A 16426-nucleotide genomic window follows, 5' to 3' on the forward strand; every position below is an offset into this window, starting at 1 on the left:
CTGCTTGTCCTCGGAGAAGATGTATTTATCCATTCATTTGGGACTAAGCAATACTCTGTATCAATGCCTGGAAGTGGCATAGGGACTTTTATGTGGGAAAGCATGGGCAGGACTCCCACTTACATGCATAATTTACAGAATTTACGTGATCGCAGTTACGCCAGGTCTGGCCGGTGTAATTGTAGACGTGTAAAGTATAAGGCATGCAAATACCAAGTTACACTGGTGGTTGTGTTTTTTTCCAGCACGTGGCAACAGGGCCCCAAAAGGAAACACACATTTACAGAATTGTCTTCATAACATTGCTCCACTTAGCCTGTTTATGCACATCACAGCTAAAGTAATCAAATATTTTAGAACTCAACTCTGAGCAATACACATACAAGTGACCAATGTAGGTGTGTTCTGGGGTGAAGTGTCGGCAGTGCGTGGGTGAATTGTGTGCATGCATATTACAAGCTAGCATTTATGCCTGCTTGGGAGCAGATGGAAATTTAGAGCCCACAATCTTAGTGCTATTTTTGCGAGGTTTGTGCTAGAAAGACAGATGCCTATCTAATATTATAAAACAGGCTACAAATAGGTATGTCCTCCACCTCCAAAACCTAGGCAACCTGTTAGAAAATTACCTTCCACATCTATCCCGCATACACCTGAAAATAATAGTAACTACAAAGGAAATGATAACTTTTTAAAAATGATAGGCATACATCTTGAAAGGACTTTTGTTTATCTGGCCCTGGGTGGCGTTGGATGTGGTGATTCAGTAAGACCAGGAGGTTTTCTGCGGATTAACTCTGTTGGGACTGGCATGGAGGAAGGAAGTGAGCAAGAGGAAGTGTTCTGCTAAATAGCCATGAGGTACTGACATCATTTTTGGAGGCTGGCTGGACATATAAAATGCTGTGGTATGCAGATGAATGATCAAAGAGGCATGCTCAAAGGGAAGTGCCTCTTTGGAGCCCCTGTGGAGCTGAGGTGGTTTGAACAGAGTACCAGGAATTTGCATAATTGTTGTGCTAAACTAGGTATTTAAAGTTTTGGGTTCCTATAATGCAGTAGAAAAATAAGTTGAAGAAATGCGATATGCTCCAACCTGCTCTCTCTCAGGGGTCTATGGATACATTTGTAGTGGCAGTGACATGATAAAGCAAAAGAAAAAATTATCAGAAAAAGAAATCTGACACTTTCTTCTCAGATTGCGGGGCAACAGCAAGAGGCATGGCTGGTGCAAGCACTTCACATGCCAATACACACTGCTGTAAAATTCCCGCCCAAGTGCTCTTGGAGCATGGCCCAGTGCCATATCCGTGAGTCCCCAGAACTCTTGGCTCTTTTCAGCACAGATACCACCACCTGGGAATAATGATGCAACTAAGGCTTGTCAAACCCTGGGGGATTCTGGATCCGGTATCTGGTGTCAATCGTTTTGGGCAGGACAGGGACCGACAGATGGTACTCCCAAGTTCTTCACCTGAACATCTTTCAGGATCCGGTGAAGAAGGCCATCACAGCCTCTCTAGGAGGAGGAGGAGTCATAGTCCAGGACCTCAAACAACTCAGACCTGTGCTCGTCCTCTGTCTCCAAACCAATTGGAATAGCAGACATTTTCCTGACAAAACTGGGGAAGAAAAGGCACTCAGGTAGAGACTCCTCTGGAGGGAAGAGGTCAGATGGGATACCTCATCGGTGTCAGTAAAGAACTCCTCATGGGAGGTCCAACATTGAGACTGCCTCAACACAGAGGGACCACTACCTCAAGAGGAGTGTTGAGGTGTAGGCTCCAACCTTGATACTGGAGAAGTTTCCGCCACCAACATCAAAGGGGTGCCCACACGGGCAGTTGCTGACATTGGTACTGCAGATGGCACTGGCATCAGAGACCTCACCGCAGGCTGAGGGCCTTGCGGGGAACAGCAAGAGGCATTGGATGGTGCAATCACCCCAGACGCCAGTGCACACTGTTGTAAAATCCTTGCTAAGTGCTCTTGGAACATGGCCCGGATGTGCTCATCGAGAATGGTCCAGGCTGTGTCATACGAAGACAAAGAATACAGCTGGAAGGGGTATGTTCAGGCCTTGCCAGAGATGGTCTTATTGAACCATGCACAGTGCTTAAAGCCACTGGGAACCTTCGATGACATGGAAGGAAAAACGCCTGTGGCAAAATCAAATGACTTGAAAAAAGGGGCTGAGCACCACAAAAAAAGGTAAAAATAAACCCCAACCAGAGCACAGGCCTAAGAGGGCCAACTGAGTGTGAAAAAAACAAAGAAAACTTAGACGCGGGGTAAAAGTGCTAAAACTGTAAGGGAAAGGAAAGGGAAAACCCCCTAAGGGGAAAAAAGAAATCCCATAGGGAAGGCACAAAAAAATCGCTGTTGAGAAGCAACCACACCAGACACTTTGAGGGAACCACGAAATAGTGCATCTTCTCCTCACGGTGGAAGGAAGAATGCTGCAGGTCCTGCATTCTCACGGTGGGCAGAAAGGCACTCATACACGCACAGTGGGAAAACTGCACATGTTGTTTAAAAGCTGTAATACACTATCAAGCATTACATACCAGGCGATGTGGATGTCGTTACCCATATGTGAGAATATGGCCTGCTTGTCCTTGGAGAACCACTTTTACCACATTCTCTGGCAACGAATTCCAGAGTTTAATTACACATTGAGTGAAGAAATATTTTCTCCAATTTGTTCTAAACTTACTACTTAATAGCTTCTTTGCATGCCCCCCAGTCCTTGTATTGCTTAAAAGAGTAAACAAGTGATTCATGTCTACCATTTCCAGTCCACTCAGTATTTTAGACTTCTATCATACCTTTCCTCAGCCATCTCTTCTCCAAGCTGAAGAGTCCTAGCCTCTTTAACCTTTTCTCATAGGGAAGTCATCCCATTCTGTTTATCATTTTTGTTGCCCTTCTAATTTCAATATACCTTTTTAGAGATGCAGTGAACAAAATTGCACACAATATTAAAGTGTGGTTGCACCATGGAGCGATACAAGGGTATTATAATATTCTCAGTTTTGTTGTCCATTCCGTTCCTAATAATTCCTAACGTTCTATTTGATTTCTTAGCAGCTGCTGCACCTGAGCAGAAGGTTTCAACGTATCATCAACGATGACACCTAGATCCGTTTCCTGGGTGGTGACTCCTAATGTGGAACCTCGCATCACACAGCTATAGTTTGAGTTCTTCTTTCCTACATGCTTCACTTCGCACGTTTTCACATTAAATGTCATCTGCCATTTGGATGCCCAGTCTCCCAGTTTCATAAGGTCCCTCTTGCAATTTTTCACAATCCTCTTGTGATTTAACAACTTTGAATAACTTTGTGTCATCAGCAAACTTAATTACCTCACTAGTTATTCCCTTCTCTAGATCATTTATAAATACGTTAAGAAGCAATCCCAGTACAGACCCTGGGGAATCCTATCTACCTTTCTCCATTGAAGATACTGACCATTTAACCCTATTCTGGTTTCTGTCTTTTAACCAGTTCTTCATCCACAAGAGGAACTGCCTTCTATCCCACGACTTTCTAATTTCCTCAGGAGTTGTTCATGAGATACTTTGTCAAATGTCTTCTGAATATTCCAAATGTACACGTCTGATCAGATTGCTGTTATTTTACTCCATTCCATTTGTCACCTTTTCTGTAGGCAACAGAAGATAACATTCACATAGCTATATCAAGTAAAAAGGTGTTTCATTTCACAGCATCCAGCACATGTGCATTTTCATCCATCTTCCTCATGAGTTTCCACTGGGCTTGACACAGAGTAATAAATCTTACAGAAGATTTGTACCTGGTACAATGCAGTACTACGCCAGCTCTACTGAAAACTTAACCAAAAAAATGCTACAAACCTACTCTGTGCCAGGCTGTGCATCAATCCATCCCAGTCACTAAATTAGAACATGAAACGAAGCTTTAATACACCCCCCCAATAAACAGTTACCTTTCCATCTAGAATAATGTACACGGCACAGCTCCCTAAAACAGGAAACCAAAATTATTTGATATTTTAAGTCACAATATCAGGGTAGGGAGGTAAATACAAGCAGCATAAGATACTGCTGAGTCTTCAAGGACTCAAATCTTTCTGATTTTATGTATTTTATGTACATTTAAATACTATTTTACTGATCTAGTGATCATTCAAAATGGTTTGCAGAATGCATAAAAGCAATACAAGTATGGAACAGAGAATAACAAACAGCATCAGATTAACAATAAGACCAGGAAAAAAAAAGAATTACTAAATTATTAAGAAAAAGTTAAATTTATTGGGGAAACAAAAATGTTTTTAACTTTCTCATAAACTGCTTTTCTTATTTCAACTTCATGGGGAGTTTACTTCCTAAATCTGGTCCAATCACTCAAAAGGCCTTCAACCGCCATCTAATCTATTTATTTAACAATGACCACTCCCATGACCTGTAGAGTAAGCTACCTTGACCTGATCGCAGCCGCCAGTTTGGAATGTAAGAAATAAGTTTCTCTTTTAAATATACTGGTATCTGATAAGGTAACACTTTGAAAATCAAAGCTATTCATTTAAAATGAACAGGACGCTAGTGTAATTTATTCAAGAGAGATTTGCCACTATCACAGCGATACCCTCCCAACAATAATCTGGCTGCCGCATTCTGAATTATTTGTAATTTCTTAAAGAGCATGCTGGGTAAACCTATACATAAAACATTACAATAACCCATAAGAACATAATAGCCATACTGGGTCAGACCAATGGTCCATCTAGCCCAGTATCCTCCTTCCAACAGTGGCCAATCCAGGTCACAAGTACCTGGCAGAAACTCAACAGCAACATTCCATGCTATCAATCCCTGGGACAAGCAGTGGCTTCCCCCATGTCCATCTCAAAAACAGACTATGGACTTTTCCTCCAGGAACTTGTCCAAACCATTTTTAAAGCCAGATACACTAACCACTGTTACTAAATCCTCTGGGCAATGAGTTTATTTATTTATTTGTAACACTTATACCCCGCGCTTTCCCACTTATTAGCAGGTTCAATGCGGCTTACATAGTATAACAGGTTTACAAAGTAACATAGAATGGATAACAATTGTAATATAGTGTATAAAGAGGTGGTCAATTAGATGTGGGTAAGTAAGATGAGTAAGGGAGGAGGGGTGGAAGAGGTAGGGAAGTGGGAGGAGGGTGTATTGGGAAAGCGTGTTGTTAATTAAGGAAGAATGTATAGTGAGGGGTTGGAAGAGTTCCAGAGCCTAACTATTCTTTGAGTGAAAAAATATTTCCTCCTCCAGTACAGGTGCTTTACTACTCTTTGTCGATCTGGCTCAGTACGTTTTCCAAGTTCACCGAGATTTCTTCCAATTTCTCCACATCATCATCCTTGAAAACCATTTCTGGTACAGGTAGATCACTTACATCTTCTTCCATAAAGAACAAAGCAAAGAATTCATTCAAACTCTACTATGGCCTTGTCCTCCCTGAGCGTCTCTTTTGCTCCTTCATGATCTGATGTACCTCAAAAAGGAGTTACTATGAGTTTTTGTTTCCGCAGTAAGTTTTTCTTCATATTCTCTTTTAGCCTTCTTTATCAATGCTTTGAGGCATATTTTCAAAGCACTTAGCCTTCCAAAGTTCCATAGGTTTCTATGGAACTTTGGAAGGCTAAGTGCTTTGAAAATATGTATCAATCTTGACCGTGCTTATGTTGCTTCTTATTTTCTTCATTCAAATCCTTTTTTCATTGTTTGAAGGATGTTCTTTCGGCTCTAACAGCCTCTTTCACTTCACCTTTTAACCATGCTGGCTGTCGTTTGCTCTTCTTTCCACCTTTATTAAGTGGAATATATCTGGTCTGGGCTTCCACAATGGTATTTTTAAAAAACATTCATGTCTGATTTAAAGCCTTATCCTTTGTGGCCGATCCTTTTAGCTTCTTTTTAACCATTTTTCTCATTTTGTCATAGTCACCCTTTTGAAAACTAAATGCTGCTACAGCAATTTTCTTAGTGACCTCACTCCAGATATCACCTCAAATTTGATCCAACATCATTACCTCTTGTAGCATATCCATACCACTAAGGACTAGATCTAAAATAGCTCCCCCTCTTGTCGGTTCTTGGACCATTTGCTCCAAGAAGTACTCATTTATTACATCTAGGAATTTTACCTCCCTAGCACTCCCTTGCATAACATTTATCCTGTCAATATTGAGGTAATTGAAGCCACCCATTATTATAATCTTACCCAATTTGCCAGTTTTACTTATTTCTGTAAACATTTCTTCATCTGTCTGTTCGTTCTATCCTGGCAGATGGTAATACAGCCCTACTAGTATACATTATCCCTTCACACATGAAATTTCTATCCACAAGGATTCCACTCTTAACAGCAAAGCATATGAAATACACTTCCAACTTCTCTATTATAAATTCCAAAAAGTACTGTTCCCAATCTTATTATATATTAAACTCTTGCATTTATTAAATATAGGTACAAAACAACTTAACTTGCTGATCTCTTTAGTTGCCAACACACCCACTCGTACTGGAAGATGCCAAACCTTCAATGAAACTTCTAATCCAGGGTCTTTCAACTTTCTCCATGTTTCACTGAACCTTATTTAAACAAGTAGGGGGAAAACTCCCGACAGTGGCACCACTGTTTTGCCAAAAAAAAAAAAAAACCTGCTGTTTCAAGTACAGTGCAGGAAGGATTTTTAGAAACTTTTGCTCTTTTTTTTTATTGTTTTACATAAAGGGGAGCATCAATGCTGCTGCTCAAAGGATGCAAAGGTATATTGTAAGAGAAAAGTAAGAGAAAAATTCAAAAGCATAGTAACCTGTTTTATAATGGTAGACACTGTTGGGAAAATGGTAGAGACTATTATAAAGAACAAAATTACAGAATATATTCAAAAGCATCGATGAATGAGACAAAGCCAACATGGATTTAGTGAAGGGAAATCTTGCCTCACCAATCTATCACATTTCTTTGAAGGGGTGAACAAACATGTGGATAAAGTTGAGACGGTCGATATTGTGTATCTGAATTTTCAAAAGGCGTTTGACAAAGTACCTCATGAAAGACTCCAGAGGAGTCTTCCTTCTGGTTTCCTTGGCACATGCTGGTAATGGAGGGATCATGCAAGTGACTCCTGCTTCTGCCTCTCCCGTGGCATTCTTTGCAGCTTGGGTTCCTCTCCCATGACAGTAGATAATTTCACTCACCGAACTTCCATAAGCAAGCCTTGAATGCATCTAACTTTCCTAGGACCAATGACTAATGTTAAATTGGCTAACAATGGTATTTCTGAGCATCTGACAAAATGCAACTCTTGTTAAGAGTGTGTGTGTGCCCTCTAGCTATCCTTTCTTGTGCAAGACAGAGTAGTTTACTTTTACCCCTGTTTCTTTGTTAGAGAATACATAAGTACACAAGTATTGCCATACTGCGACAGACTGAAGGGCCATCAAGCACAGCATCCTGTTTCCAACAGTGGCCAATCCAGGTCTCATGTACCTGGCAAGATCCCAAAACAGTACAATACATTTTATGCTGCCAATCCTAGAAATAAGCAGTGGATTTTTCCCAAGTTCATTTTAATAATGGTCTATGGAATTTTCTTTTAGGAAGCCATCCAAACCTATTTTTAAACCCCACTAAGCTAACCACTTTTACTACATTCTCTGGCAACAAATTCCAGAGTTTAATTACACGTTGAGTAAAGAAATAATGTCTCCAATTCATCTTAAATTTACTACCTTGTAGCTTCATTGCATGCTCCCTAGTTCTAATATTTTTGGAAAAAGAGTAAAGAATCGATTCATGTCTACCCGTTCCACGCCACTCAATATTTTATAGCCCTCTATCATATTTCCCCTCAGCCATCTTTTCTCCAAGCTGAAGAGCCCTAGCCACTTTAGCCTTTCCTCAAAGAGAAATCATCCTATCCCCTTTATCATTTTCGTCGCCCTTCTCTGTACATTTTCTAATTCCACTATATCTTCTTTGAGATGTGGTGACCAGAACTGCACACAATATTCGAGGTGCGTTCGCACCATGGAGTGATACAAAGGCATTATAACGTCCTCATTTTTGTTTTCCATTCCTTTCCTAATACCACCTAACATTCTATTTGCTTTCTTAGCCGCTGCTGCACACTGAGCAGAGGGTTTCAAAGTATCATCAACGATGACGCCCAGATCCCTTTCTTGGTCGGTGACGGCTAATGTGGAACCTTGCATTATGTAGCTATAGTTCGGGTTCCTCTTTCCCACATGCATCACTTTGCACTTGCTCACATTAAACGTCATCTGCCATTTAGACGCCCAGTCTCTCAGTCTCGTAAGGTCCTCTTGTAATTTTTCACAATCCTCTTGCAATTTAACAACTTTGAATAACTTTGTGTTGTCAGCAAATTTAATTACCTCACTAGTTACTCCCATCTTTAGATCATTTATAAATATGTTAAAAAGCAGCGGTCCCAGCACAGAGCCCTGTAGAACACCACTATCTACCCTTCTCCATTGAGAATACTGACCATTTAACCCTACTCTCTGTTTTCTATCTTTTAACCAGTTTTTAATCCACAATAGGACACTACCTCGTATCCCATGACTCTCAGATTTCCTCTGGAATCTTTCAGAAGGTACTTTGTCAAATTCCTTTTGAAAATCCAGATACACAATATCGACCGGCTCACCTTTATCCACATGTTTGTTCACCCCTTCAAAGAATGTAATAGATTGGTGAGGCAAGATTTCCCTTCACTAAATCCATGTTGGCTTTGTCTTATTAATCCATGCTTTTGAATATGCTCTGTGATTTTATTCTTTATAATAGTCTCTGCCATTTTGCCCGGCACCAACGTCAGGCTCACCGGTCTATAATTTCCCGGATCACCTCTGGAATCTTTTTAAAAAATCGGCGTTACATTTGCCACCCTCCAGTACCATGCTTGATTTTAAAGATAAATTACATATTATTAAAAATAGTTCTGCAAGTTCATTTTTCAGTTTTATCAGCATCCGGTCCAGGTGATTTGCTACTCTTCAATTTGTCAAATTGTACCATTACATCCTCCAGGTTTATAGAGATTTCATTTAGTTTCTCTGACTAGTCAGCTCTGAATACCATTTCTGGCACCGGTATCTTTCCCAAATCTTTGAAGACCAAAGCAAAGAATTCATTTAATCTCTCCGCTATGGCTTTCTCTTCCCTGATTGCCCCTTTTACCCCTCAGTCATCTAGCGATCAGATTCTTTTGTCAGCTTCTTGCTTTTAATATACCTAAAAAATTTTTACTATGTGTTTTTGCCACCAACACAATCTTTTTTTCAAAGCCCCTCTTTGCCTTCCTTATCAGTGCTTTGCATTTGACTTGCCATTCCTTACACTGTTTCTTATTATTTTCAGTTGGATCCTTCTTCCATTTTCTGAAGGATTTTTTATTAGCTCTAAGAGCTTCCTTCACCTCAATTTTTAACCATGCTGGCTGTTGTTTGGTCTTCCTTCCTCCTTTTTTAATATGTGGAATATATTTGGCCTGGGCTTTCAGGATAGTATTTTTGACCTTTGCAGCTGCTCCTCTAAGATTTTTTTTCACCATTCTTCTCATTTTATCATAGCCTCCCTTTTGAAACTTAAATGTTAGCGTATTGGATTTCCTGTGTGTACTTACTCCAAAGCAGATATTAAATCTGGTCATATTATGATCACTGTTATCAAGTGGCCCCAGCACTATTACCTACTGTACCAGATCATGCGCTCCACTAAGGACTAGATCTAGAATTTTTTCTCCTCTTGTTGGCTACTGTACCAGATGCTCCATAAAGCAGTCCTTGATTTCGTCAAAGGATTTTACCTGCCTAGCATGCCCTGTTGTTACATTTACCCAGTCAATATCGAGGTAATTGAAATCACCCATTATTGTGTTCCCCAGTTTGTTATATTCCCTAATTTCTGATAACATTTCTACATCTGTCCATCTTGGCGAGGTGGACGGTAGTAGATTCCTATCACTATCCTTTTCCCCTTTACACATGGAATTTCAATTTATAGGGATTCCAAGATGTGTTCCGTGTCATGTAGAATTTTCAATCTATTTGAATCAACGCCCTCCTTAACATACAATGCTACCCCCCTCCATCAATTCGATCCGCCCTATCACTACGATTTAGTTTATCCCCAGCAGTTCTACTTTCATAGCCTCTTCTGGATCCTTTAGGCACAGCCAGTTGGAGAAAGAAAATCTCTTATTTTGATTGTCTTTCCTGTGTCATCATTAATATGCCCTATTTGAGCAACAAGTCATACTATTGTGAGATAGTGTGACTGAAACAAGGGGAAAATTCAAAAAACAAAAAGAAAAACCCATGGGAAACTAAACAAAGTAAAAATTTTTATCCTGCCAACCTCTAGCCTCTAACTGGGCCCATTATCTTTTAATGGGGTCGGTGAATGTTCAATAATAGACCCCCACTCCCCTGACTACTTCAAAAACAAAGCTGTAGCTCCTTGAGCAACCACCATCCCTGATCCTTAAAACAGCTGCATCTATGGATTCCCACAGCTCTGGTAGCCTGCCCCCTAGCAGTAGTAATGCACGACAATTTCTAGAGGTCTGCTGGCACTATTTCAGAGAAAGCAGCTACTTGAGCAAGAGCAACCAAGGATCACTTTGGCCCATTCCCTCTAAACTATGCAGAAATCCTCCACCTTCATTCCTGCCAGTGATGGTAATGTTTCAATACCACATAGGCAAGTGCTGCAGGACTCTAGAGGACCTTCCTGTTCCTGAAAACTCTATATTGAAGCATCAACCCCACTGGAAGGAATGAGGTCAGAAGACTCCTGCACAGCTTAGAGTGAACACTGGACAGGTGAGGGATTTGAGAGAGAATTGTTAAATTTAAACAATTTAAACTTGAATCAGGAATCTAGCATGGGAGATGGCTCCAGGGCAGGTGGGTAGAGGACAGGAAAATTTTAAACATGGATCAAGAGACCCAAGAGGGTACCCACTTTATTTTTTTAAATAAAGGATCAGGTGTAAGGGATGGGACTGGTCCAAGAGGTGCCATTCTTAAGGGATTAAAGGATAGGGGAAGCATTTTAAACATTTTAAGAAATCCCTGGGAGCACTATCCCCCATCAGCAGACCAATGCATCCAAGAGAAAGTTAACACTTCCTGAGGTGATGTTAACATTCAATGAATAATGCAGCTTGTGAAGTTATTTATTTTGCATAATAATAATGAACTGCTTTGCATGCATCTGCATGTCTCACAGATCATTATTATTTAACATGTTAGAATAAAAATGTGTGCATTGCGCTGTATTAATGGCAAATAATGTAGCTTAGTAAACTGAACCCTTAGACTATGAGCCCTTTATAGAAAGGAGGAATCTACAGTACCTGCACTGTAACTCACTCTGAGCTTGGTTTTGGAAAAAAATCTAACTATAAAATCTAATCCAAATCTAAACCGAGATGGAAATTCAGCATCCCTTCTAATCAAGACACATCTGTAGGCCAGAGGAAGAAGGGAAGGTTTGGGCTATGATCAATTGACACATCAAGAAGGAGTTCCATATATAAGCAATTGCATAAAGACTAAAGGCCAACTCTTCAAAGTCCAAACAAATAACTATTGAAAGATGCTGCTTTTGTAGAGTTCCATACTGAAAAATTCAAGGCATATTGAAAAAAACCCCCCAATAATTTCATCAGCTACAGAAAAGAAAACAAAGTGCCTGCAAAAGCTCATGCTTCTACCTGACCTTTCTATTGGGTAGGAGCCCTTATATTTTATTTCAGAATGAAGACCAAGTTCTTGAGTATAGGCAGCCACCTTGTTTAACAAATTTATTACAAGTCTGAGCAATATGTGGAAAACGGGAGGAACCACAATACATCAAGCCCTAGATTTTACTCTAAGAATGCATAGTAGTTCTCCTTATTGGTTATATCAAACTTAATTGAAAAACTCAACCCAATTACTGGAACAAATTATTTGCTCCCATCTGAAGATACAGTGCCAATCTTCAAGAGTCTTGCTACATCGCTTTGCCTGAATTGCCACCTTGTGTTCTCACAGCTGTCCCAGAAAGTACTTATTTTGTAGCAAACCATAAAAGTGTTTTTTCCCCTCCATTAAGGTCTGTATAAATACTATTACTACTAAATGCTTCCAGTTGTACTATATTTCTCAGTTTTCACAAAAAGGACACCAACAGGCTCATTTTCGAAAGAGATGGACGTCCATCTTTCGACATAAATCGGAACATGGACGTCCATCTCCCAGAGACATCCAAATTGGTACAATCGAAACCCGATTTTGGACGTCCAAATTTCAAGGGGGAGTGTCGGAGGCATGGGGAAGGCGGGACTTGGGCGTGCCTAACACTTGGACGTCTGAGCCATAATCGAAAAAAGCAGGGACGTCCTAAAGTAAAACTGGGACGTTTTCACTTGGACATGTTTTTTTTTTTTTACGAATAAGGCACAAAAAGGCGCCTGAAATGACCAGATGACCACCGGAGGGAATCGGGGATGACTTCCTGTTACTCTCCCCCAGTGGTCACTAACCCCCTCCCACCCTCAAAAAACATCTTTAAAAATATTTTGTGGCAGCCTCAGATGTCATACACAGGTCCATGACAGCGCATGCAGGTCCCGGGAGCAGTTTTAGTGGGTGCAGTGCACTTGACACGCGGACCCAGACCCATACCCCCCCTACCTGTTACATTTGTGGAGAAAACAGCGAGCCCTCCTAAACCCGCCAGAAACCCACTGTACCCACATCTAGGTGCCCCCCTTCAACCGAAAGGGCTATGGTAATGATGTACAGTTGGGGGCAGTGGAGTTTGGGGGCTCAGCACAGATGGTAAGGGAACTATGTACCTGTGAGCAATTTATGAAGGCCACTGCAGTGCCCCCTAGGGTGCCCAGTTGGTTTCCTGCCATGTCAGGGGGACCAGTGCACTACAAATGCAGGCTCCTCTCACGTCCAAATGGCTTGCATTTGGACGTTTTTGACATGGGACGTCTTTGGTTTCGAAAATCGCTGAAAGTCAAAGATGTCCATGTCTAAGGACGTCCTTGGTATTTTCGAAACAAAAGATGGGCATCCATCTTTTTTCGAAAATACGGTTTTCCCCACCCCTGGATTTGGACGTTTTACAAAGAAGTCCAAATCCCAACTTGCATGTTTCTTTCGAAAATGCCCCTCCAAGTATCCTGGCAACAATAATCTGTATATATTATATTAACATATTTCTTCCCCAGTTTAATGTGCTTCTGCTGACTGATACAATACAAACTTAACTTAGGGCCCTGTTTACTAAGCCATGCTATAGGCACACTAGCATTTTTAGCGTGTGCTAACGCTAGAGACACCCATAGGAATATATGGGTGTCTCTAGCGTTTAGCATGCGCTAAAAATGCTAGCGCACCTTAGTAAACAGGACATTAGTGTATTACTGTACTGTTTTGCTCATAAAATGCTCATACATTAACCAGCATGACAAATGGACTGTCTAACCTCCTCTAGCATAACCACTAATTATAAAGATAACAGATTTGATTTAATTTTCCATGGAGACCACATTCTTTCCATGTGTCACATTTTAGCCAATAAGTATTTTTCATGGACTAAATATATGATGTGTGTCTGGATGAACTGTATTACAGCAATTCCTAATTTATTATTGCAACTCTTGATGAAAATCAAACATACAACCTATGTAAACATACCATTTCTTTACAATAGTTCACTTTTAAAATACAAAAAATAAATTATTCATATTACTAGAAGAAAGCTTTAAATATGTGCAAGATAAAACAGTAAACAATATTTTGAGTTTTTTCCTGGCATACAGCAGCTAAAGAACATTGAATTAATGTAGGGTCCCAGCATCTTAGAGATAAACAATACTGATATTTATGAGAGGTATTTAAAAAATATGATTCTTGGCCAGAGAGTACCTCTTCAACCATATTTTTGACTTTCTTCTGCTGGCAATGGACCATGTCATCTAGGTGTTTAATTCGTTCACGTAGACTGACTGCTGCTTCTTCCAGATGCTGAGATCTATCACAACAGGAAGGAAGATTCAGTAACTAATTTATGAGGCAATGTGGTATAAAAAATGAAATCCCATATGAATTACTCCAAATGACTCAAGACTCAGCATCTAAACATAAGCAAAATTCCACTAAAATCAATGAACTATAAAATGAGCAGCTAGTAAATGTTCAATAGTATTTATATCAAGCAAGTAATTACTTTAATCATTAACTTTCATTACTAAACTTCAATGGGCACTTTATATTGAAGTGCAGCTCTGGATCAATATTATAGTTTGACAGCCCACAGGTTCTTACTGGCCAACCAATTGCTGCCCAGCAATAACACTTCTTAGCACCTAGAAGCTAAGCACTCAGTCAACTAGAGATTGCTGCAAAGTCCCATGGAACTTTCAACTGCCATTCACTAACTTTCAGAAATTTCTGTTTTCAGTTGATTCTGTTTATGTTATTATAAGTCAACATAACAGATTGCTAACACTCTGGCAAATTGGAGATTCCCACAGCAAAGCACATGAAATTCTGAAGTTCTATGGCATGTCGAGATATTGCCTTTCAAGTAACGTAATGTAGTAAATGACAGCAGATAAAGACCTGTACGGTGTGTTTTTAATCACATATCACTTTTATGGTACATTTATTATGCATTATTTTTGTGTCTTGTAAATCGGGTTGGACTATGTCCAAGTAAGGCAGTAAAGAAAAATAACAACACAATACTTTGCTTCTTAACAGCAATATTAAGGCAAGTGTTCAAAATACTATGGTGCTCATTTTCGATGCAGATGAACATCTTAAAATGCCTTAAAAAACATCCAAATCCTGATTTTGCAAAATCAGAGTTTGGATGTTTCACACTGTAGTTCATTCAATTAGTAAGGAGGCGTGTTGTGGGCATGTTTTAAAGAGGACTACAGAGGGCCCAAATGAAGAACATCCAAAAGGGATTTTCGAATAGGAAGAAATGTCCGTGTCTAAAAAGAAGGATGTTTTTCTCTAGACCTGTTTCAGTCATGTCCAAGTTACAAAATGTTGTCCTAATTGAGCAGCTGACCATTGAGGGGATTAAGGCAATAACCCTCCTTAATTCTCCAGTGGTTGCTGTCCCCCTCTATCTCCCAAGCTCTATGTCAGTTGCAAATATTATAGCCATTCTGAACAAAGCAGGAAGAGGTCAGATGAGTACTCTAGTATTCAGTGCAGGGGACTGAACCAAAGGACCCATATTCAAGTCCCACTTCAACTTCTTTTTTTTTTTTTTTTTAATAATTCTGAGCCTTCCAGAAACAGAAACTTGCTGTACCTAAATATATAAGACAACTGCAAGCCTGAAGGATATTGAAGTGGTGTACATTCAGGTACAGCAGGTATTTTTCAGGTTCTAGAGGGATCACATTTACAAAAAAATAATTATAATGGTGTTTGTACCTGTGTCTCTTGGTTTACAGTTCACTGCACTAACCACTAGGCTACTCCACTGTTCTGCAAGGACATCTGTTTGGCTGTATTTTTGAAAGTGATGCCAGACAGACATTCATGTCCTTGGGTTTTTTTGTTTTTTTAAATCATTCAAAAGTTGTATGTCTCACTTTGCAAAATGGCTATTCATTTTGGATATTTTCAGTGCAAAAACATCCATCTCAAGGCCATAATCTACTGATACTACTACCTATTTCTAAAGTGCTACTAGACATATGCAGCGCAGTACACTGGACATGAAGAGACAGTCCCTGCTTGACGGAGCTTACAATCTAATTAGGACAAACAAGACAAATAAGGAATAAGGGAACTACTAAGGTGGGAATGATAAAACATGTGTACTGAACAAGTGAGTAAGGGTTAGGAGTTAAACGTAGCATCAAAAAGGTGGTCTTTTAGCCTACATTTGAAGACGGCCAGAGATGGAGCTAGATGTACCGGCTCAGGAAGTCTATTCCAGGCATATGGTGCAGCAAGATAAAAGGAACAGAGTCTGTAGTTATACTGGAGGAGAAGGGTGCTGATAAGAGATTTACTCAGTGAATGGAGTTCCCAGGGAGGAGTGTAGGGAGAGATAAGAGTGGAGAGGTACTGACGAGCTGCAGAGTGAATGCACCCACTTGTAAGACAGTAAGAGGAGTCTTAACTGTATGCAGAAATGGATAGGGAGTCAATGAAGTGACTTGAGGAGAGGGCTAATATGAGCATAGCGACACTCGCAGAATATAAGTCGTGCAGCAGAATTTTGAACAGATTGAAGGGGCGAGTGATGGCTTAATGGGAGACCTGCGAGAAGTAAGTTGCAATAGTCTAAGCGAGACTATTGTGTGGATGAGAATGTGG

The 16426-nt window shown here is 40.1% G+C and overlaps 1 protein-coding gene across 1 annotated transcript in view; it reads right to left on the reverse strand.

The window, feature by feature from the left end:
- The window catches only part of LOC115461666 (myocardial zonula adherens protein-like), a 183881-nt gene that overhangs the window by 34059 nt on the left and 133396 nt on the right, over nt 1-16426 (reverse strand). Inside the window, exon 12 of the mRNA XM_030191665.1 lies at nt 14003-14108. Within this exon, the coding sequence (XP_030047525.1) occupies nt 14003-14108 (106 nt within the window). The remainder of the gene's footprint in view (nt 1-14002; nt 14109-16426) is intronic.

Source organism: Microcaecilia unicolor, chromosome 1 (assembly GCF_901765095.1).
Source record: "Microcaecilia unicolor chromosome 1, aMicUni1.1, whole genome shotgun sequence".
Taxonomy (NCBI): domain Eukaryota; kingdom Metazoa; phylum Chordata; class Amphibia; order Gymnophiona; family Siphonopidae; genus Microcaecilia; species Microcaecilia unicolor.